The following is a 22,348-nucleotide window of genomic DNA, read 5'->3' on the forward strand; positions in this document are numbered from 1 at the left end:
GAACGGTCCGCACTTGGCGATTTCAGGACTTTGAGTTTCTGACTTCTCGTTGATCTTTGAACAATCTTCTCCAAGTTACTTTGGCTAAACTTGAGAGAGATCCTATGACTTAGACAAACATCTCAAGTGGCTTTCCACCAGTCTAAGTCATAGATCATGAACATTTTGATTCTTTCACTCATATATTTTCTTTTGCTCAAACTAGCTTCCAAAATAGTGATATGTTGATTTCGAACTTTCCAACCTTTCTAGAAGTGTTGAATAGGTTCCTCGGGGTATTTAGAACTTATTCAAAGAGTATAACTATTGGTAGTTCATCTATTCCATGTTTTACCCCTATATGGTTGGACCCGAGCCGATTGCAACTTAGAGACTCAACTGCTGAACTTATGAACCTGTGAATCAAAGACTAGGCAAACTAGTTAGTCTGAATGGTTGTGATGGTTATCAAGCACCAAAATATAAGAAATGGTTTAAGACCAATTTTCCTTTCACGACGCTCTCTGCCGAGAATGGGGTGGCACGGAGGCGGATGCATGAAGGAGAGAAAAGAAGCAGGATGATGAACGAGGTGGCGACAACTGAGGCAAGAACCGTCATTATCGTGCGGTGGTATAAATAGGTCGTGTCTGGCGGACTGGCCCGGGCCACGATCCATTTAATAGTGCCTGGACGAGCCCAGCACGAGCACCGTGCCGTGCTTGGGCCGTAGCCTCACCCGTAGTGCTGGCCCGGCCTGACACGATTATATTTTTTTCTTATTTTACAAAAAAATCGTATATAAATATGTACAATTTATAACCAGTATTAAAAACACATGAACATGATGTTCTACTAGTTAGACGGCTTCATCTAGTGTCTCCCGTCCTTCTTCCATCAGGACGTGGGTTGGAATCCCACCTCATGCACCGTTTTTAATATTTTACGCTGATTTGACTAAATGGTCCTATGGGCTAACGGGCCGACGTGCCGTGCCTGGGCCGGAGGGTTAATTTGAAATAGATGTGAGAGATTATTTATAAAAAAAATGACGCAGAACGACGGTTGAAACTATATTTTACGCTGATTTGACTAAATGCCCGTCGGGCTAATGGGCCGACGTGCCGTGCCTAGGCCAGAGGGTTAATGACCGTTGAAATTATATTTTGCGCTGATTTGATCAAATGGACAACGGGCCGTGTCTAAGCCGGAGGGTTAATTTGAAATAGATGTGAGAAATTATTTGTAAAAAATTGACGCAGAACAACCGTAAAAACTGATGCTTTAATATATATATATGTATATAGTAGAGATTAAGGTTTAAAACCTCCACGGGATGACGCAGATAAACTGAAAAACTGGTACTGTTAACAGTAGAAAGAAGAGATTGTACAGGACTCCAGCAATAATGAAACCGGTCCAACCCGAACGGATGGCATCATGGCAGGATGGGGATGCCGCCTGGGCATCGTGCCATTGCAGCCGCTGCTGACCTCACCACCCTGGCGCACGCAACCCTCGCGCACGTCAAACTGCTGCGACCTGCGACAAAGGAGCCACCTCCGGGCTCCGGCCCCTCCCCAGCGGCCCAGCTACCCGCCTGCTCGTCCGCCCCCGGCGCCCCGCGCTTTTCTTTCCCCGTTCCCACCACTTCAAGATCCAATCCATCGTCCGTGAACGAAATAGCCCAGTTTCGTGCCCCTCGTGATCCCGACGCCGACAACGAAACTGCCCAGTTTCGTGCTTTTCTCCAGTACCCCGCGCACGCGCGCACACACACACATCCGAATCACAAGGATTGCACCGTGGCAGTACAGGTAGAAACGTCGAGTGAAACCGTGGGAGGGGTCGAGGGAAGAAGCGGGCCAGCAGCGAGCGAGCAGTCGAGCACGCGGGGCGCACCACAAGGCCACAAAGCGCGCCGCGCGGCGGCACCCGCCACCTACCTGGTCGCCCAACCTACTGCCTATACGAGGGGAGGGGGATAGGGAGTAGCAGTAGCCAGTAGGCAGCGTAGCACTGCGGCTCCTACTACCAAGTACCAACCACACCTCCAACCCCCGCCGTATACCAATCCGCCGGAGGTCTCTATTCAGTCCACTTGCCTTTTTCCCTCACCGGTCACTGCATCGAGCTATCGGTTCGTCTCTCCCTTTCCCTCAGGTGATGCATCCTTTATTTTGTTGCAGTGGCGATTTTGCACTGCCTTTTGTGGTCGATTGCCGATCCTTCTTGGTGGTGTTGCTGCAGGAGTGGTAGATCTGCCGGTGCGGTCCCCAGTTTGGATCTTGATGATTTGGTGACTTGAGTGGCCGATTTTCTTCGAGCAAACTGGTATTTGCTCACATCGGTTTTATGCGCGCATTCGTTTCTATTTCTGGGTACTAAGGGCTGATTCGATTCGTTAGGGGACTCGTGGGGGATAGAGAGAGTGACGACTGAAGGGGGTTTATGTCGAGGGTTTAGTGCTGCGGCTTGCAATGTGAATTCTTAACTTATTTCTAGTGCTCTAGCTAGTAATATTTGTTGACGCAATTTGTGGCTAATCTGCAAAAGGAAAGGGTGGAAAAGGTTTTGTTTCAATTTCAATTTTCAACCCACAGCTCCTGATGTATTTCGAAGCATTTCGGGTCCTTGCTCCTGTTTTGTAACTGCAGTTTTATGGTGGTACCCACTGTAAAAGAGTCTTTGTTATACATAGGCTCGTTGGTCCATTTTTTTTTTCAAGCCAGTCAACAACTCAAGATACGGAGAACTTTTGTTTTTCGTCAGGAAAACATGAACAGCTGCTCCGTTGTCCATGGCACACATTGCATGGGCTGAAGTACTGAACTATGGGCGGCTGCGTGGTCCCTTGGCAGTTGCATATTCTTTTCTTTATTTCGGAAGTGACTCAAGTGTGTGGATATTATCATCAATCCGTCCTTTGAAGTGTTTGGGTGTCTTTTTTATCATTAGTGGAAGCCCTTCTTTTGTTACTTTTTCTATACCTTGTACGCTTATTGACATGTCCTCATTAGAACATTATTGTGCCAAAAGCTGTTGGTGGGCAAACCCCTGGTCAATGCAGACATGTGGAAACATCATAACCCATACACACAGGATTCTCGGGAGACAGAATGCTGTCATCTATGGCACATTCTTAGTTCTTAATTAATTTATTTAAGATAATACAGTATTGAATGGTATTTCTACTGCCTGCTACTTTACTTTTCGAAGGGAGCCTGCTACTCCCTACATCCCCAAATAAATCAATTCCTAGAATCCGTGCAAGCTTAACTAACGTTACATAAAAGAGAAACAACATCTATGACATAAAATGTGAGCGTGTTACGAAAATATATTCTATGATATATCTACTGATACTAATTTGATGTCATCAACCTTGATAGTTTTTTTCTAGAAATGACTTAAGACAACTCTAGGGATCTATTTATTCAGGAACAGAGGGAGTACCTTCTTGCTGATGAGCGATGATTAATTGCAGTGAACTTGTACTAGCCTAATAGGAATTATATATCTGATAATTTATTGGCCTATCTTTTGCATTTTCAGGTTTTTGGGAAGTGCGGTTTCCTCAATGTCTATTTGAATCACAGCATACTGAACTGAATCAAGTGATAATTGTGTTCTGGTCATACACTAAGATATACCTGAAACTTCTGCTTCATATGTTCACACATCATAAATATTCCAACAAAGGTCAGATGAACAGCGAAAGGAATGTGAAGATCATATCAGGTCGTGATGGGCAAAAGAAGGGAAATTCACAGTATGGCCAAATTGTACACATGCCAAAGGACATGGTCACAACAGTCAATGGAAACGTAGATGCAAAATTTGAAGATGAAGTTAGAGTTGTGAAGAATGATAGGTTCCAAAGGCAACGAGAGTCTTGGGGTGGGGAATGCAAGAAGGGCTCAAAACCATGGCCTGGTCGAAAGGCAGCTACTGTTGATGAACTTGTTAAACATATGTCAAATGTTCCTTCATATTTACAGCGTAAAGAAACTTCTGACCATCTTCAAGACAAGGCACTGAATGTTGGAGTTCTTGAGTGGGGGCTTCTTGCTAACTGGTCTCAGCAAGAAAAGCATAAGCTCACTAGAAGCTATGGACCATCTCCACCCAATACTAGCAGGTCTGTACTATTCCCATCTCCATCACATTCTTCTCCAAGCCCCAGCAGCAGATCTCTTGAGAGTAATCAATCTACCCCAATGAGTGGCCATCATCATTCATCCATCAGAGCACAGCAGAATAGGCTCACAGATAAACACCATGAGAGGGCCAGATGTCCACCTAGCCCAAATTCTGCAGTACTGAGCTTATTGTCAGGTCATGGCACACATCCCTGTCCAGAGAACGGTCATAATTATGTTGGGTTGGGTCTCAGCAATGTTTCTTTAGCCTCAGACTCTCTAGGTTCTTCCTCTAGAAGTTGTGGAAGACATGAAATGGTTGGAGATGAAGAGACTAGACGGAAGACTGAAGACGTTGTCCATCATTGTTCTCGTAGGCTTTTTGCAGACAGCGATAACATTGGGAAACATTTCTTCGCATCAAATACCAATGACTCCATGTGTAATGATCCTGAACAGAGTATTGGCTTGAATGGGGAAAATTTTGAGTCACTAACGTCTGATGCTGTAATGGACACAGCTAGAAATGACAGTAAGTCGTCTGACTATTTACTGGAGGATATTGAGCCATCCCTTGAATTTCCTCGAATCCCATATTCATGTCCACTTCCCATCATAGATTCAGCAGCCAAAGAGATTGGCATCACTAGCACTGAGGCTGGAGATGCAAAAGTGAGTAAAAATTCTAACCGGAACCAATCTGCCATGAATGTCACTGAGAATCCTCCCCAATACTCAGCAAAGTTTAGTGATAAGATGCCTTATTGTCATCTAGGTTCTGGGATGAATCGAGGGAGCTGCAGCTCTAGCCTCAAGGAGTCACCACATATTCGACAACCCAATATAGTTCCTCCTGTCGATAAGACAGGAGACAGGTCATCACCCAACAGCAAAGGTAGGCGAAGCCCATTGAGGAGGATGTTAGATCCAATATTAAAGCCAAGACATTCTAGTCCAGTACGTCCTTCATTTGTTCCTAAGTGTCAACTTCCAGTCAATACCACCAAGCAGTCTCTGGACTTGGGGAAATCAGTGCCACATAATGTTCAGCGAAGGTCGGTTGATTTGGTAGTCAATTCGAATTATCTGATCGAAGAAAATAGAAATCAGCCTCCTCCCCGTGTGCTATTGAACAGTGCAAGATACATACAAAAAGGAAATGATTCAGCAACAACAAGGCAAGCACTTCTGCAGCTAGCATGGAAGAACGGCTTGCCTTTATTCATACTCTCTTATGGTGATTCTGACATCCTGGCAGCCACTGTTAGAAGGAAGGGCATCCCTGAAAAGGATGGTCTGGAAAGCACATATGCTGTATTCACTGTTGAAGAACCGAAGAAAAAAAGTGGAGCTTGGATCAAGACAGGGGGCAAGAACAAAAAACATCACCTTTTATCTAGCATAGTTGGGGAAATAAAGGTTGCGCGTCGAAAATCAAGATGCCACCATACAACCGATGTTCATGTACACAGGGAATTTGTGTTGGTTGGTTCCAAATTTCTACCATCGTCTGAAGAATCAGGTGATTCAAATGTTAGTGGAGAGCTTGCAGCTTTTATCAGCACACTTCCTCAGCAAGAAGCAGAAACCTCGAAGCAATCATCTTCACAGAATACCAGGCAAAGAAATTCAATGCCAATTGGCTGTGGTTGCCCCCCACTGGGAAATTTCCATCCTAGCACGAGAAGTGCTAATTCTGCTTCAGCCAATGTTGTTGCAGTACTTCCTGATGGCTTCCATGGCACAATAACATCTGGACAGCCATTGCCTTTGATTGAGAGGTGGAGGTCAGGAGGAGCTTGTGACTGTGGCGGATGGGATGAAGGTTGTATGCTAAGCGTCCTCACTGATGCGTCCGAAGAAAATGATGCCATTCAGGCTAACCAGGCAAAGGATGGCAGCCAGAGATTTGAGCTTCTAGATCAGGTCTGCCCTAATCTTCCTCCCCCCCCCCTCCCTATTTTGCCTATGACCAGAATTTACCTCCGTTATGATGGAACAAATAAACTGATGGTAACTTGTATTCGCAGGGTCGATCACGAGAAGAGAGGCATGCCTTCAGTATGACTTCCTTCAAAGAGGGGCTTTATACAGTGGAATTCAGATCATCCATTGCATTACTTCAGGCTTTTGCAATGTGTATAGTGATGCTCCATGGAAGGTACCCAAGAAGAACGCAAGTTGGCTCGCAAGCAGAGCAGGAGCATGATCTCCTTGCTGGTCATGAGCTCAAGGCAATGGCAGCCAGTCAAGGAAGAAGGCCTCCGACAAGCTATGTGCCCCACCGGCCACCTCTTTCTCCTGTAGGCCGAGCCTAGCTTATCACGATTTAGTGTATGTTCTTTCTGTGTCTGTCCTCTTTCTTCAGCTGCGTAGTGCCGGTGGGATTGATATACCATGGTCCAATGGTCCATATGTAATACGCATGTCCAAAGTGACAATCTCTGCGCAAGTCTTTAGAGATAGCTCCCTGTACATGCTGTGATGTTGTTGATGGTGTATGACTGTACCAGTACCGTGATGTGGCTGCAAGGTCCATCTCAGTGCTTAGTTACCCTTTTATATGTCCGCTTATCTGTTGCTTCTGTATATGCTGAAATGCGCCTGCAATCTGTTGCAACCCTTGTTTAAATTGTGCGTTGCATCGCAGCAGCATTTGTGCAGCTGCTGAAGTTATGTTTTCTGGATGTCTGAAGCCTCTCGTTTCTGAATGCGTCCAGATTAAGGGCCTGTTTGGTTCGTGGCTAGCTATGTCACACTTTGCCTAAGGTTAGTCGTTCGAATTGAAGAACTAACCTTAGGCAGAAAAGTTAGGCAAAGTGTGGCAAGTGAGGCTGCGATCCAAACATGCCCTAAGCCTTCCAGGACTGCAACAGTTGTGACGCGGTTTCAAATTGTTCTGTCAGATAGAGAAGAATAGCTGGAGCATATGAGCAGGAAGAAAATAAATTACGTACTTCAGTATTGTGACTGGGCAGAAGAACTGGGATTTTCTTTCAGATTTACAGGACTAGTTCATTAGAATTTACAATGCAGCTATACGCCGAACATCTAGTTCGGATTACTCACTACTGCTTCTGGCCTCAATTCTAGCTGAGGTAAATCCACACCTGACACCTCTCGAAGGGGGAAAAATCTCAAACTGCAATATATTTACAGATCTTGCGACAAGTATGATCCTGTAGTAACAACTAACAAGTGCCACGTATACTTGCTCTTCACTCAGCACTGTAAGCACGTACGTACGGGTACGGCAGGAGTAGTCATGGCCTCGCGATGAGCGAGTCCGAGTCGTCCATGCTGACGGCAGCCACCTGCGAGGGCCCGACGCGCACGGCCACCGCAGGTATCCTTATCGGCGGGGGTCGCGCATCGGCCTTGGCGACAGCGACGGCGACGTCCTGGCTCTCCTTGCCCCCCTCCCGGAGGTCGCTGGGCGGCAAGAAGCAGTCCATGGACAGGCCCCAGATGTTGAAGTCCACCTCCTCGATGTCCCACGTCTCCTCCATGCGCGTCCTGGCGCTGCTGCCGTCCTGCTGGCAGTCGCCGAACCTGACGAGCGAGACGGCGGTGCGCCCGGCGTGGGCGATGTTCACGCCGTCGACGGCGCGGTAGTCGCCGAGGCGGGACTCCACGGTGGTCTCCCAGAAGATGCTCCCGCCGCCGCCGCCGCCGCCGGACCTGATCTGCAGCAGGTGCGAGTCCTCGAGCTGCACCAGCAGGCCCGTGCGCTGGCTGAAGTAGCCCCACAGCGTGTGCCGGACGATCTCGACGCTGCCGCTGTTGCGCGCGCGCAGGCTGGACGCCTCCGCCTCCACCTTGAGCACGAAGCAGTCCTCGCCGTCGACGCTCCGCTCGCCGATGCACACCGAGTCCGCGAACAGGCTCGCCGTCAGCTGCGGGTCGAGGCCCTGCATGTCAGTAGATACTACCATGTAAACGATCGGTCAGCGTGCCGTGTCGGTCCCCTGGGCCCGTACGTTGCTGTTTACTACCATCAGGTTGGTGCAGCGCGATTAGCGGGGAGAGTCGGGTAGACCGCCTGCTGCTGTCCGGCACCACCAACCGATTGATGTGGTGCGCGAAGGGTCTCACTCTCACGTGTTGTGTCCGGCCGCGTCCGCGCACATGGCCGCACGTTGGAGTGCTAAAGGACCAGGGCCGGCCGGCCGGCCGAGTCCGATCTATTAATCACGCTGCCCCGCGCTAAGCGCCTACGCGTGTGCATCCTCCGCGCCGCTGCTGTTCCGCTAATTACAGAGTACAGACCCCTCCCGGGAGGGAGGCGACAGAATGTTGCCACGGGCCACGGCCAATGATGATGAGTCTGTGTACCACTTGGTCGGCCTTATCCCCCCCGACACTGGCCTGGACCTCGGCTGCGGATCGCAGCTCCGGCGTCGGTGACATGATTTCGGCGATCGGCGAGTGCTGAAAAGGCCTCATGATGTCTCTAGTCCGCGTGGGCGTTCCGCGTTCGATCTATCTGCACTGTCCTGCCGACAGTATATGCAGCGGAGATCGACATGCCCTGACAAAGGTATCTATTGCCTACGTGATGATGAATTTGTCCTGTCACTGTCACTGGGAATCGGGTGGACCGTGGGTGTGTACATGCTACGTGCTGTGGCATCATGTCCAGCAACTCTAGACTCTAGCAATGGGGTTGCTCTGCTCTGCTCAGTACGTCAGATTAAGATCGGCTTCTCTGACTGTGAGTTGGACAGGCTTTTTATCGCTGGGGGTTTGAACTTTGAAATGAGTTAAGTGCTACGTTTTCAAGCAAAATGCTACGCGACCACACATTCGACAAGTCCTAGGTGGCTACGTGCCTTACGGGCTACGGCCGCGTGCGTACGGAAGGCACTCGAGAGCACACCGCGTGAAACAGTGCGGAGCTAGCTGGAAACCGTACACGAAACCACGGGCGTACGCTACGCTACGGCTACGCACCTGGAGCGAGCGGCGGAGCGGGCGCGGGGGGCCGCGGGAAGCGTGGGACTGGTGCCACGGCGTCTGGCGCCACGCGACCTTTCCGTCGCTGCCGGCGCTGATCTTGCAGCCGGACACGACGAGCTCTAGGCACCACAGCTCCGGCCTCTTCTGCCACAGCACGAACCCGCCGACCTCGCCGCCGCGGCCCTTCCTCCTCCCGCCGCGGTTCCCCTTTCCGGTGGCTCCTCCGCAGTGGCCGCCGGCGGCGTCGCTGCCGTTGAGCTGCTCCGCGGCCGTCATCCGCACCTTGCCCATCGCGTACATGCTCTTGACCCTGTCCAGCGCCCGCTCCCCGCCCGACGCCGCGACGTACTGCTGCACGATGTACTTGGCGGACGACGACTCCTGGAACCACAGCGCGATAGATAGACAGACACAGACGGATGGGTCAGCGGCTCAGCGCCCTCATCGACCAAGAACAACCATCAACCAGAACGCCGGCCGGCCGTGGACCGTAGTCGTATACTACGTACGATTGGACCGGTCTTGAGCTGCTCGCAGAGGACGGAGCAGGGCGACTGCTCGGCGCGGCAGCAGACGGCGACGGGCAGCGGGACGAGCGGCGCGCCGATGACGCCTAGCATGAGCTGCAGCTCCCCGCGGCTCATGGAGCACGGCTCGCCCGCGCCGCACCGGTCAGCGGCGTGCGACCGCATCCACGCCTTGACGCTGGTGCAGCCGAACCTGAACCCGCAGGAGCCGCCGCCGCCGCCGCCGCCGCCGGAGAACATCTCCTCGGGGATGGGCACCTCCAGCACCGTGTCCAGCGCGTCGTCGCGCTCGAGGTTCGGGCAGACCTTCCTCATCAGATGAGACGGGCGGGCGGCGGGTGCGGAACAGCTCACTGCCTTCCTCTTCCCCGTTGGTCTTGTGCCGCGCTGCGGTTGTGGCCTGACGAGCGCACAAGTCCTCTGGAGCGCGCGTGGTATGTATGTGCGTGCCTCAGACCTCAGTGCCTGTCCTGGGGCCTCGGTGGACTTGCACCGGTTTTGTTTTTATGAATCGTGGGGGAGCAGCTGGTAGGTGGGGCCTGCCATTATTTCGCGACAGCCGCACGGACACTGCTACGTACTGTATGCGGTATGCCTTGTTAAAGATTTCAGAAAATTACTATAATCTTGCTCGAGATCTTGTCGTTTGTGTGCTGTGTGCACATACGACTACGGGTTGCCCTTTTTTGCGACGACCCCAATATCCCTTTCGGGCTTTGTGTAGTGGTGCTAGTGGTCGTCTGTTCCCACATATTCCGTGCATGGGATGGGTGTCTACTTATGTGGACCCTCTAGCACGATCGTGGGATGATGGTTGGCGAAACACCAAATACGCCTTCTTTCGAATATAAACAAACATGTCATGGATGCTTTGCTTGGTCTAATTAAGCGCAATAGCGATGGTGCAGTTCGGATTCGGACTTGCCTAGATTACTGGTAGATCAGCTCAGAGATTTTGGAGCATGCCGTGCTCGGTGTACGTACTCGGTTTGAACTCTAGAGTCTAGACTCGCCAAGAACGGAAGGAAAAGGCCGAGACGCACGGCACCAATTCCGTCCGTTTTTTTTTTTTTTTGCTTCATCACTCACTCCCATAGTCCCATCCCAGTTCGATCAAACCCGCGCTGCCACCACGGCCGAGTCCCTTTCCATAACTGGTACTGCGGAGTACGAAAGATTCGGAGGGACGACCAGCAGTACACTCGATCCGTTGACGTTGCCTCGCGCACCCGAATCGCTAGGGGCGGGTGCCGTGTTAGGTTAGGTGCCGTAACGATCGGCGCTCAATCCCCGGTGGTTGCGCCAGCCGGCCGGGCGGCCTTCCTGCCTCGCGCGGCGCCGGCGGGGGACAGCTCGATCGGCGAGGTCAGAACGAACGGCGCGCGGCCGCCCGCCGCCGATCTTGCTTGCTATGGTGGTGGACTGGTGGTGGTGTACGTTTGCGTCGGCCGCATCGCCCCGCAAGGTGCGTGCTGCTGTATTCATTCGCGTCGCGGTCGTAGGGGGGTGTGGGGGGTTTGATCCTGTCATCGTCTGCGGGCTGCCACCTAGGTTGCTTGTTGCTGCGACGGCTAGCTTAACGGCCATGGCTACAAGCCCACAACCACTCTGTCCTAATCACTGTTGAGATCGACCTCGACCGCGCGCGCTCCACAGACTACAGGTGTCCGGCTGGGCATGCGAGACCCAGCAGGGATCAATCAGACCGACATTCCTCACTCATCGATCGAGGGCACTGACTCAAGTGGTGTGGTGGGTGGTTCCGGTGGTCACGTCGGCGTGGAGATGTGGGACGACCTGCCTGCAGGAATTCCGGTTTGGTGACAGTTGCTGCCTGCGTTAGCTGCCCGCGATCCAGGCACAGAAAACACGGTGCGTGCCCGGCACTTTGGAGCTGTAAAGCGAGGCCTCTATATGCGCCGGCCGGCGCGAGCTCAGGTGGGGGGAAGATGGTCAGATGGCTGGCCGCGTTTTCGCCACGGACAGACTCTGATCCACACGGCGACGATGAATTTTCGTGAACGATCGAGGGAAGCTCACGTTCCTGTTACTTTAGTTCCACAATCTGCGGCGAAAACCAGTGCTGGTGGAAAGGAAGGACATACGGAACGTGGGGTGGGGAAACGGCGATTTCTTGGTGCTCTCAAGTCTCATCTGCCTTCGAGCGGCGAGGCCTGTATTTTTGTTTTCTCCCTCTCCCGCACCGCTAGTCCACTACTGACCGAAATGCCGGTCTGGACTGGATCCACACTGGCGTGGCGTGTTTTCGGCATCGACCTGTAGTACGGGTACGGCATGACGTTTCCTAGGACGACTGGCGCAGAAAGCGACGGCACCAACACACGTTGATTCCTAAACCATCAGCCATCGGGTGAATCAGAAACACTGTCAAACAAACAGGTGTGCTTCGAAGATTCCGTAGCTCGTGAAAAAAAAGAACAAGACAAGCGGAGAGTTCTCTCTTCTCAGCGAGACTGGGCATTTGTCTGTACCTGTGACAACACAACACAGCTACAAAGAGCTGTGTCCGAAGCCAGGGGACCCTGTGCTTCACACACTGCTTCCCGATCGGTAGCCACCAAAAGACGGCTGGCTGGGTGGGCTGGGACGGAGACAAACTCGCAGAAAGAGGACAGGTTCGTTGGACATGTCGTCGTCGACGAGTCGGTGTGAAGACGTACACAACGTGACAGTGTGAGTATGTATCGTTTAGGTTGCATTGGAATGCTCGGTGAGCAAATTACTGCGCGGACCCTTGTACCCTACAGATGTTAGCGGGAAGCTGTCTGTGTCATTCAGATGATGAGAATTCAGATCGAATGACGGAATGTAGCGTTAGACTTCCTTCCGTCTCCTTTTTCTTTTGGAACGAGCTTTCAGTCTATTTAATCGTTTAATGTGACTCCTGTACACCATTAAATCGCTCTGCCTAGAAATGGTGGGAGATGTAGTTGCGAACTGAAATCTTCTCATTCTGTGCTCTTGACTCTGGAGTGTTGTGTATCCTCTATGGTCGGTCATCAGTGATTGGATTGAGCTTAACCTAACTATCCATCTCCTTAAACCGGATTCTTGATTGGGAGGGTTCATGCTAACCTCGGTTGGAATCTCTCCCGATCACACGACGCTATATAAAGAATTAAAGGGTCGCAGGAAAAGCCAACACTAGTACCATACCCTAAACTCTAATCCACACATAGACCCCCATCGCCTAAACGTTGGAGTGACTAGAAGAGCGACAACCAACAAAGGATCGTATCACAATGCCTGCTGTTTCTCTGTAGTCAGGTTGTGCTTAGCTTCAGACTTCGGCTCACGGATGGGCACGCGGTGCGGCCTGTCATTTATCTGTATCTTGCTTCGGTCCGATTAAATCAGCACGGTCTATAACGGATTTGGGTCGTGCTGGCCGGACATGACCTATTGGCCACATATGTCTCTAGAAGAGCTATGGTCTAATTATTTGCTTAGTAAACTTGTACAATATCATAGTGTTTGGTTGTGATGATAGACAAGCCATGTTCAATAAAATTTTAGTTGTTTATAAGAGCACTAAAAATTGCTAAACACCTAGTATTTACTGCCTTGCTGGTACTATGTTACTTCATATTTTATTTTGTGTTTATGTACAAGTGAGGGGTTGTTAGCTCGACATTCACATTTATCTAATCAAAATAACACATATATTTTTTGTGCAAAAAGCCTTAACAATACGCGAGAGCATAGGACTAGTATAAATGTAAAGTGAGACACGGTAAAAATAATGACAGAACTAACCCTTCGTTCGTACGACTTATTCCGCGTGATTGGTAGACTGCATGACTATAGAAGTTGCGCCCGCGGATACGTAAAGTTGTATTTGTTTGGTTCGCTTCTTTATACATCCAAGTTCCACACATGCAAGAAAACGGGCGCAGCCAGGCCCGCGAGGAACGCTCCAAGCGAGCGTACGCCGACATGCATGCTCATGGTATGCAACGACACAGTTCACGAGAAACAGTTTTAGATAGTTTTTTTGTTATATCTTGCAATTTAAAAATATGATCACCCAACCGATTTTATATTTATGTTTTTGAGATTTTTAGGAACAAAACTAGACCACTCATGCTACATAATATTTGAAGGTTTTTTATATACTCTTCTCTAATAAGACATATTTTAGTGCAACCAACCAAACAAAGTCTGTATCTGTTCTGCATGAGTCGATACAAATAACCAAACAAAAGCATCTGCATAAATTTACCCTGGTTCCACTAATACTAGCTAGACTCATACCATCCTGGCTCCGCTTATACGATATCCAAACACACGGATTATGTCTCGTGCGAGAAAGTACTGGTGGCCACTGGATTTGGAAAACTGGGCCACAAATGCAAAACGGTTGGGCCAACCGTGATAGTCGAACAAGGGAATTCACTCACTCCACGAACAAGAGATTGTCGAAGATTCCAGATCAATCTAGCAGGTCAAGTTTGTTGGATGGGAAGTCTGAGTGAATTCTGGTTCTGGCCCAATCGTGAAATCTAGTAACTTCTAGCCCACCCTGGGGCACACAAGACGAGAAACATCCGGAAGCCCACAGGCCACAGGCAGGCCCTCCCATCGCTCGTTATAAATTGAGCCGCTCCCGCGTCGACGCTCCTCATCAGAAGCTAGAAGCCTAGAGCAGCCAAGAAAAGCACATACCCGAGTCGCCGAAACAACAACAATCCCAATCCCCCCTCGTCACTCAAAACTCGAGCTCGAGCAACAATGTCGCTGATTCGCCGTGGAAGCGCATTCGACCCCTTCTCCCTCGACCTCTGGGACCCCTTCCAGGGCTTATTTCCCTTCGGCTCTGGAAGCAGCAGCAGCAGCAGCCTGTTCCCCTCGTTCGGAGGCACCACCACCAGCTCGGAGACGGCCGCCTTCGCCGGCGCTCGCGTCGACTGGAAGGAGACGCCGGAGGCGCACGTGTTCAAGACCGACGTGCCGGGGCTGAAGAAGGAGGAGGTGAAGGTGGAGCTGGAGGACGGCAACGTGCTCCAGATCAGCGGCGAGCGCTGCAAGGAGCAGGAGGAGAAGACGGACACCTGGCACCGCGTGGAGCGCAGCAGCGGCAAGTTCCTGCGCAGGTTCCGCCTGACGGAGAACGCCAGGACGGAGCAGATCAGTGCGTCCATGGAGAACGGCGTGCTCACCGTCACCGTGCCTAAGGAGGAGGCCAAGAAGGCCGACGTCAAGTCTATCCAGATCTCCGGCTAGTATGCTCAAGCCCACAACCGATGGTGTGCCGTCTTCGTCTTAGTGTTGATCGATCGGGTAGTTCTTCACATGCCGGGTGTCCATAAAATGCCAGCGTCCGTGTAACTGTGTTGTACCGGTATCATGGCTGTCTTGAGTAGCGTGTGTTGTGGCTACTGTGTTCCGAACGATATTGAAGTCTCATCCGTCGTGTATCAGTGCCGTCTGTAACGAACCCAGTTTTAAAGCATTTCGAAGTTGAGTTGTTTGGTTCTAAAGTTTGGTGTATGTATTATGTTTGAACGCCAATTAACAGTATTAAATATAATCTAATTATAAAATAGCCAATTAACAGTATTAAATATAATCTAATTAGAAAATAATTAGATAGTTGAAAACTAAACTAAGAAACAAATTCATTAAATCTAATTTATTGTAGATTAATTAGGTTTAATATACTCATCTTACTGCTTAGTTTTTGTGTGTGTAATTGGGTTATCATCCGATTTGATGAGACTAAAATTTAACCTTCGGAACCAAACAACCCCAAAAGATCAATGTTTTAAACACACACTGGTAAGTTCTCTCTTATTAAATCAGCACATAGCCAACTTGTAGCATGACAGATAAACACAGACGCAAAAATGTCACCCGTTGAACCAGCCGATTGGAGGAGACCAAACAAACACCGCGGCAATGCATTTACACAATATCTGCAAAGAATAAAGGAATGCGCCTCCACGGGAAACTAGCGGCACCACTGTGGCTTGTCCGTCCAGGAGGCTACTCTGAATCGTAGAAGTCGCTAGGGCACGGCGTAACTACATCCGACTCCAGCATCTGTACCACCCTGTGCATCGTCGGCCGCTCCTCCGGCAAAGAGCTGACACACTGCTTGGCGAGAGAGAGCAGAGCGTCCAAGGTCTCGGTGTGCACTCCTTCACAATTCAGATCGACGATTTCCCTCTCCCGGTTCTCGCCAGCCAGAAAATTTAACTGCCAAAACGACAAGATGATCCTTTCCTTTCAGGTTACCCCAACTCGATAGAAGGTCACACGCTTAGAATTAAAATAATGGAGCCCTTATGACAAGGGTGCATATCAAAGGGAAGGTCATAACAGGACATACCCATCCAACAATGTTTAATCCCTTCTCAATGAAGGATGCATCCGTAGGCCGCTTTCCGCTGAGTATTTCAAGTACCAGAACCCCAAAACTGTAGACATCGGTCTTCTCGGTGGCTCTGCCAAACTGCATATACTCTGTGGAGTTGGATTTTGTTGATGTTAGCTCAGAGCATTAGCAGTGATATTTTAGCAACCAGAGAAAGTCCGATGCGGTAATTAAAGAGTAAACAGAAGTTCATTTCTTTTTTCCCCTCTGGATGTAGCAGAACGACTTCCACATACCTGGCGCAAGATAACCAAATGTTCCTGCAACTATTGTAGTGATATGGGATTCTTCGTCCTCTAAAAGCTTTGCAAGTCCAAAGTCTGATACGCGGGCCTCAAAACTGCCGTCAAGCAAGATGTTGCTCGACTTGATATCACGATGTATTATTCGAGGCGAACAATCGTGATGCAAGTAAGACAAGCCTTTTGCAGCTCCAAGTATGATGTTAATACGTGCATCCCAATCCAACTGTTCAGACTTTTCTGCAAAGATTTACGGACAAAAACAAAGCAAGGAGTAAACATAAAATATTAATGCTATTTTGCACTGTGTCGGATCAAGAAAAAAAATGTGTGAATCCTAAAAGATTCGTTGAGACTGGCTGCAAAATTCTCTAAGCACTAGAAGGACGCCTTGCACATTGCTGTAGGGATCACAGAAGTTATGCAGGAGCATTATTTAAATTAAAAAGTGTATGATTGTGATGACTATTTTGGTGGAGTAACAAATTTATGATGAGAAATGAGAAGTGCATTAAAATTTGCATTTAAATAGACAATACTCTCAAGTGACAGTATTCGTGGAAAAAAATTACCGTTTCCATTGACTGGGCTTGTGAATCTAAGAGATGGGATGACATTGGACTTGGACGGATGGAATTTGTACTTGTAGTGACAAGTGGACAACAACAAATGTGGGATGGTGTGGATAGCTTGCATGAAGAGATAGAATATCATAAATGCATGCTAGTGGGTTTTGTTTTATAAGGGCTATAGATAACCTCAAAAGAGAACAGGGATTTGGTGTGCTCCAAAAATATTTTCAACCTTTAGATCATTGCCCTATATCAGAATCAATTGCAAGTGTGACCTAGCATCTCATACTCTCATGTGCCCATAATAGCTATGCCCACAATATCAAGAAGCCTTATTGTTATTCACATTGAACAAAAACATGATATACTTGTCATAGTGGCAAAAGGACTGGTAACAAGCTTGTTAATGTGTTTATTTAAAAAAAAGCAATTAAAGATGAAAAGATAAATGCAATCAAGATGTATGCTGATAAACAAAAATGACACTTTACCATGCAGCACTTCATCCAGGCTTCCACCTTGAAGATAATCATATATCAAAAGTTTTGATGAAGGAGAGTTGCAATAACCACGAAGATTGACCAAGTAACGATGTTTAACACTTCCCAATATCTCAAGTTCTCTATCAAAGAACCGATCTAGCCCTTCATTTGTTTTCACTATTCTTTTCAAAGCAAAGACATTGCCATCATCCATTGCAAGTTTATAAACAGTTCCGAAGCCTCCTGCTCCAATGATATTTTCTTCATCCATAGTCTCTAGCTTCTTGAGTATGTCTTTTGAGGAGTAAGGGAGGTCTCCATGGAACATCACAACAGAAGAGCCTGAAAAATCAAGCAATGCCATAAAACAATTGCCTCTAGAGAATAATAAATACTTACACAACATATTCCATGCCAAGGCTACCTCCACAGAGCTCAACTCTGAAACCACGCATATCTTTCTTTCCAAAATTTTTGTAAAGAAAGCAACCCCAGAAACACATTAAAGCCACCAATAGGAGAGCTCCCACTGTTGCCACTGCACTTATAACAAGTCTGGTAGAATTCTTCCCGTTCCTTTTGTTAATCATGTCGTCTGTTGTAAGACAACACCAAAATGCATAAGAATGCCAGAAAACAAGAATTTAAATGTGAAGAAATAAAGCGAGTGGTACAACACTCCAAATCTTGAATCACAACTAATGGAAGGGCCTTGCATGTAAACTTATTGAACATAATAGGTTCTCAGGGGAAAAAATATGCCTGTTTGAATTGTTTTAAATCTTGAAAGAGATGAGCCTAGAAGGATTCTTATACTGGTCATATTAGCATGCAGACCCATACTCCCTCCCTTAGGACGACTAGGGACTGGGAACTCTTATAACTTACTAGCCAGTTGCCCGTGCTTTGCTACGGTTGTTATGTAGGGGGGGGGGGGGGGGGGGGGGGGGGGAGGAGGAGGAGCTGCGTGGGCGGGTCGGGTGCTGGGCAGGCACAATAGCTGGCTACGCGGGCGCTAGGGGTCCACAGAGCAGTAGGTGAGAAAGCGCTTGGGGCGGGCCTAGAATGTCAGCGCGAGGGTGAAGCCGTGGTAGCATCAGGTGTCAACATTAGGTTCTTAATAGAGTAGTATAGATAAGGCAAAGGGGTAGCTAAGAGCAACCAACAGCAGCAATACACAATGTCAGTTCTCACCCAAAGCAAAGCTTTCTATATAGCAGGGCACCAGCAAAATAGAAGGCTAGATTATTTGTTATCATAAAACTGCTGTATCGGGTAAAGGTCAAGGCTCAAAAGGCTGTAAGTTAGAAATAATCATTTGTGTTCTTTCGATGTTGTAGCTAAGTGGTGCTTTCACCAACTTTTTCCCCTATTATAAATTTATAATATCTACTTCATAGTTACCATTTTGGTTCTCCACAAGCCTCATCCTTGATAGCATGCATGCACCTGGTTTTCACAAAATCTGATCCAAACCACAACTATGAGGCATATGGCCATATGGGTAACTGAGTTTAGCTTTAACACTTAACAATGCTATCTAATAAAGCTTTTAATTCCCTAAGTAGACTATTGGACCATCTCAGAATTTAACACTTAATGATGCCGTATTCAATAGCTTTTAGTTCCCCACAAGGAATATGGGACCACAGTTAGGCACATGGTTCTTTGCATCTTAGCATGCTAAAATTAAAAGACACAGCCTGTAGGTCCATCCCTTGAACTAAATGAAATGTGCCTAACATATCAACTTGCACAACTCAAAACTGCTAAGGCCGTGTTTCCTACTGGTGAACACGCCAAATGCTGATATTAATAAATAAATAAACAGGCACATCATGATCATGCTTGCAGCTAAAAACTATGTTACTAGAATATATTTAGTACCTGGGGAAGGTGACTGCAGACCATTTGATGGTGATTGAAGTGCATCTTTGCACACCGAGTTTATCTGCTTCCCACATAAACCAAGGTTCCCAACAAAGCTACATTACCAAAATCAAATTCAGATGGAATCTAAGGAACGGGAAAGTAGTGTTGCCACTCAATGAAAAATGGAGAGGTAAATTAGATAAGCTTATGAATCAATATATCTGTATCCACAAGATCAAACACAAATACATAGGTGTGATAATGAATAAGATAGATATGCCATAAATAAAACAGGGTAAGATCACTCACGATGTCTCATTGAAATTGACAAGTGAACCAGAAGATGGTATTGCTCCTGTCAGGAAGTTCATGGAAACATTGCTGCACAAGGTTGCAGGTAAATGATTTTTATCTGAGCCACCAACTTTTCATAACAATTAGATGGATCTACCCAAATAATGAACACTTACAATGATGTAAGTTTGGACAACTTATCAAGAGAATGCGGAACAGATCCACTCAATGTATTACTGGATAAGTCCCTGGAAGAGAAAAAAGGATCGAGATAGAACAATCAATCTATATTTTTTTATCATGGATAACACAAACAGTAACACTGTGAACTTATTTTCTAAGTTGGGCTTTTAGGATACCACTATAGTAAATTAGTAAACATCTCTGGAAACTTGAGTCAGTCTAATTGAAGAGATCTATCTGATAAACAACACTGATATATTGAAAAAAATGATCAACAGTTAATTGAAATTAGAAATTTCCTTCTGAAATCTGAACTTACAATGCCACGAGTTCCACCAGTTCGCCGAATTCTGAAGGGATGTATCCACTTAAGTAATTTCCTTGTAGATACCTGCAAGTCATCCCACATCAGAACAAAAGCTATACCTATACTGCACACAGTAAAGTCTGTAATACATAAGCATGCAATTGAATTGATGCGATTCAGTGCTATTCATGGATTATTTGTTTCATTATCTAGCATTGATGCCCTGAAGGCCTGAACAGTGCACTCTAGCCATTAGAAAACTTACAGTTGTTGCAACTTGGTACAATTCCCCAGTTCAGGAGGGAGTGAACCATACAAACTGTTCCCCTGCAATGACCTATGCCAAAAGAAGAAGACACATTTAGATGTACTAACAAATGATATGATGGGAATACCAATAAGAAACTTTAAGAAATGTTCATTTTTAGAAAACACTTACAAGGTTTGCAACTGATTTAACCTTCCAATTTCTGGTGGTATGGGCCCAACTAATCTGTGGTATGCAAGAATCCTGAATAAAGGAGTAAGTCAGATATTTATGCTACATTGATAGAAGATACTGAAATTTCATTCTCTAATATTAGAGAAATTCTATCCCATTAAAAAAACAAATTACTGTTGCAAAATCTGTAGATATCTAGATAAAATATTAAGCAGATCACAACAAACCAAGTTAGCTTAAAGAATGGTTCTTTGTTCTTACAGATTAATCACTCTCTTGCTATGACTATCACATCTAACACCCTTCCAATTGCAGGGGTCTGCATCTTGCTCGCGCCAATTTAGGAAGACTCCATCTGAATTTGTAACTGCCTTTTTGAAAGCAAGAAGTGCTTCGCCTGTAGAATACCAACGAGTATTAGCATTTGGTATAGGAGGGGACAAAATGTGCCACAAATAGCAGCCATAACCATCACATACCATCTGAACTCAGTGTTCTTGCCTCATGAGCAACAAGGTGCAGAATTATTAAAATGAAGAGGTAGCTGGGCTGTTTCCTCAGGAAAGAGCCCATTGATGATCAGGTGATGAAGCATAGAAGATCAGCACATACTATTACAGTTTCCAGATGTCATTGATGAAGCATCTTGAAACCAGAAATGGATTTAACATGAAGCCACTCACTGAGTGGTCAAACAGATTTCCAACCCTGGAACAGGAACAGCCATAAAAATAAAGTTAACAAGACAAAAGTATAACCAGAAGCGCTTCAGCAAACAAACCATTATATGATCACAAAGAACACACAGCAGACCAAATGCAGCACACATCGATGGCCATACAGTGGGAAGTTAGAAATGTTCTCTTTTTTCTATGTGATGCAAACTTTCCTAATTTGCCTCTGGACGATTGATTCAGAGACAGCAAGCCTCTAGTTCGCGCTCGGACAGAAACACGTAGAGGGCTAATACGCTTGTCACTGCCCCCGCTTAAATCCACGGCCACTTAGCTCCAACTCGCAGCAATTCAATGCCCGCTCTCCTTTAGTAACTTCCAAAGAAGCAGGGAAAAACGCCCCAGCTAACACTAACAGCCGGCACTACCAAACACGAGCATGCATCCGGAGTCAGGAGTCGCTGCAGCCTGCAAGCACAGCTCATCTACAGGCGGCGCCACCGACGCACGAGCTAAGCGAAGCAACTTGGGGGCTGCCGGCAACGCGTTCGCATTTACCACGGTCACACACCAAACCCAGCGCAAATCAGCAGAAACAGAGGCAGATCCGGCGCGAGGGCACGGGTACCTGCGCCGCGCCGGCGGCGGCAGGAAGCGCGGCGGCGATCTGGGACGGGGCTCGGCGTGCTTCGGCGGCGAATGGGGGCGGAAGCCGCGGGGCAGGCGACGACTGGCGGATGACGCGGCAGCGGTGGGCGGCGTGGCTAGGGGACGAAAAAGGGCTGGAGAGATTAGGCAGCCGCTGGCCGCTGCTGCACTGCGGGAACTGGACTGACTGGTGGTGGTGTGCGCGAGTGAGGAGTGTGGCGAGGTCGTGAGGAGCGGAGAGCGGTTTTGTCCGCGTGCGGTGGTGGGCGAGGACTGGAACGGGACACGGGACGAACAGCTAGCTAAACCACCCTCGTTTTCTGCTCCTCGCCACCGCTTTCTCTGCCTTTCCTTCCCCCCACCGCTCTTTTCTCTCGTAGTCGTAGCTAAATGGATTAATCAAGGGTGCATGTACGTGTATGGCATGCTGACCGAAAATGACATATCAGTTGGGAGAGCGAGAGATTCCTCCCGTGGAAGAGAGGGGTGTGTGGGGGTGAAAAGGTTTTCTCTCATTTTCTACCTCTTGGAGGTAGAGGTAAAATAAAATCATGGTCTTTACTTGTTAGAGAGAATTATGCGTCTCGAAAGATAGCGAACAGTCGCTTTGATTAAAATCGACCGTTTA

The 22,348-nt window shown here is 47.9% G+C and overlaps 4 protein-coding genes across 6 annotated transcripts; 2 read left to right on the forward strand and 2 right to left on the reverse strand.

The window, feature by feature from the left end:
* The first annotated feature begins 1,522 nt into the window (after positions 1-1,522).
* On the forward strand, positions 1,523-6,753 carry LOC103639319 (DUF3527 domain protein). 3 transcript variants are annotated; one of them, XM_008662082.3, is made up of 4 exons: positions 1,523-2,142; positions 2,230-2,313; positions 3,535-6,047; positions 6,152-6,753. In XM_008662082.3, the coding sequence occupies exons 3-4, from the start codon at positions 3,651-3,653 to the stop codon at positions 6,437-6,439; spliced, it is 2,685 nt and encodes an 894-aa protein (XP_008660304.1). In that variant the 5' UTR covers positions 1,523-2,142; positions 2,230-2,313; positions 3,535-3,650; the 3' UTR covers positions 6,440-6,753. The 3 variants fall into 3 exon arrangements, with proteins under 3 accessions (XP_008660304.1, XP_008660305.1, XP_008660306.1); XM_008662083.3 differs by having other exon boundaries at positions 1,678-2,119; positions 6,152-6,710; XM_008662084.4 differs by lacking the exon at positions 2,230-2,313 and having other exon boundaries at positions 1,679-2,142; positions 6,152-6,710.
* A 334-nt stretch (positions 6,754-7,087) lies between these two features.
* LOC100275600 (uncharacterized) lies at positions 7,088-10,037 on the reverse strand. Its single transcript, NM_001174439.1, has 3 exons — positions 9,590-10,037; positions 9,075-9,461; positions 7,088-8,032 (listed from the first exon to the last, which is right to left on the reverse strand). Exons 1-3 carry the CDS (start codon positions 9,920-9,922, stop codon positions 7,385-7,387), a joined length of 1,368 nt encoding a protein of 455 aa, NP_001167910.1. The 5' UTR covers positions 9,923-10,037; the 3' UTR covers positions 7,088-7,384.
* Positions 10,038-14,266: 4,229 nt separating this feature from the next.
* Positions 14,267-15,105, forward strand: LOC100283766 (uncharacterized). Its single transcript, NM_001156665.2, has one exon. The coding sequence runs from the start codon at positions 14,360-14,362 to the stop codon at positions 14,849-14,851; it is 492 nt and encodes a 163-aa protein (NP_001150137.2). The 5' UTR covers positions 14,267-14,359; the 3' UTR covers positions 14,852-15,105.
* A 289-nt stretch (positions 15,106-15,394) lies between these two features.
* Positions 15,395-21,925, reverse strand: LOC100281527 (uncharacterized). The gene is made up of 14 exons (NM_001154445.2): positions 21,701-21,925; positions 20,878-21,106; positions 20,660-20,795; positions 20,396-20,467; positions 20,222-20,293; positions 19,969-20,040; positions 19,643-19,714; positions 19,482-19,553; positions 19,188-19,285; positions 17,725-17,895; positions 17,310-17,642; positions 16,241-16,486; positions 15,960-16,093; positions 15,395-15,826 (listed from the first exon to the last, which is right to left on the reverse strand). The coding sequence occupies exons 2-14, from the start codon at positions 20,969-20,971 to the stop codon at positions 15,614-15,616; spliced, it is 1,785 nt and encodes a 594-aa protein (NP_001147917.2). The 5' UTR covers positions 20,972-21,106; positions 21,701-21,925; the 3' UTR covers positions 15,395-15,613.
* Positions 21,926-22,348: the final 423 nt, after the last annotated feature.

This window comes from Zea mays, chromosome 9 (assembly GCF_902167145.1).
Source record: "Zea mays cultivar B73 chromosome 9, Zm-B73-REFERENCE-NAM-5.0, whole genome shotgun sequence".
NCBI lineage: Eukaryota > Viridiplantae > Streptophyta > Magnoliopsida > Poales > Poaceae > Zea > Zea mays.

What these genes read in the sequence shown, in the direction of transcription:
- LOC103639319 (XM_008662082.3), top strand. Translation starts at nt 3,651, where the DNA reads ATGTTCACACATCATAAATATTCCAACAAAGGTCAGATGAACAGCGAA. An exon ending in GATTTGAGCTTCTAGATCAG is followed by an intron (nt 6,048 to 6,151) that starts GTCTGCCCTAAT and finishes TTGTATTCGCAG; the next exon opens with GGTCGATCACGAGAAGAGAG.
- LOC100275600 (NM_001174439.1), bottom strand. Translation starts at nt 9,922, where the DNA reads ATGAGGAAGGTCTGCCCGAACCTCGAGCGCGACGACGCGCTGGACACG. An exon ending in AGCTCAAGACCGGTCCAATC is followed by an intron (nt 9,462 to 9,589) that starts GTACGTAGTATA and finishes CTGTGGTTCCAG; the next exon opens with GAGTCGTCGTCCGCCAAGTA. An exon ending in CGCTCCGCCGCTCGCTCCAG is followed by an intron (nt 8,033 to 9,074) that starts GTGCGTAGCCGT and finishes ACTGACATGCAG; the next exon opens with GGCCTCGACCCGCAGCTGAC.
- LOC100283766 (NM_001156665.2), top strand. Translation starts at nt 14,360, where the DNA reads ATGTCGCTGATTCGCCGTGGAAGCGCATTCGACCCCTTCTCCCTCGAC.
- LOC100281527 (NM_001154445.2), bottom strand. Translation starts at nt 20,971, where the DNA reads ATGGGCTCTTTCCTGAGGAAACAGCCCAGCTACCTCTTCATTTTAATA. An exon ending in CTGGTGGAACTCGTGGCATT is followed by an intron (nt 19,715 to 19,968) that starts GTAAGTTCAGAT and finishes TTTCTCTTCCAG; the next exon opens with GGACTTATCCAGTAATACAT. An exon ending in TCTGCAGTCACCTTCCCCAG is followed by an intron (nt 17,896 to 19,187) that starts GTACTAAATATA and finishes GTCTTACAACAG; the next exon opens with ACGACATGATTAACAAAAGG.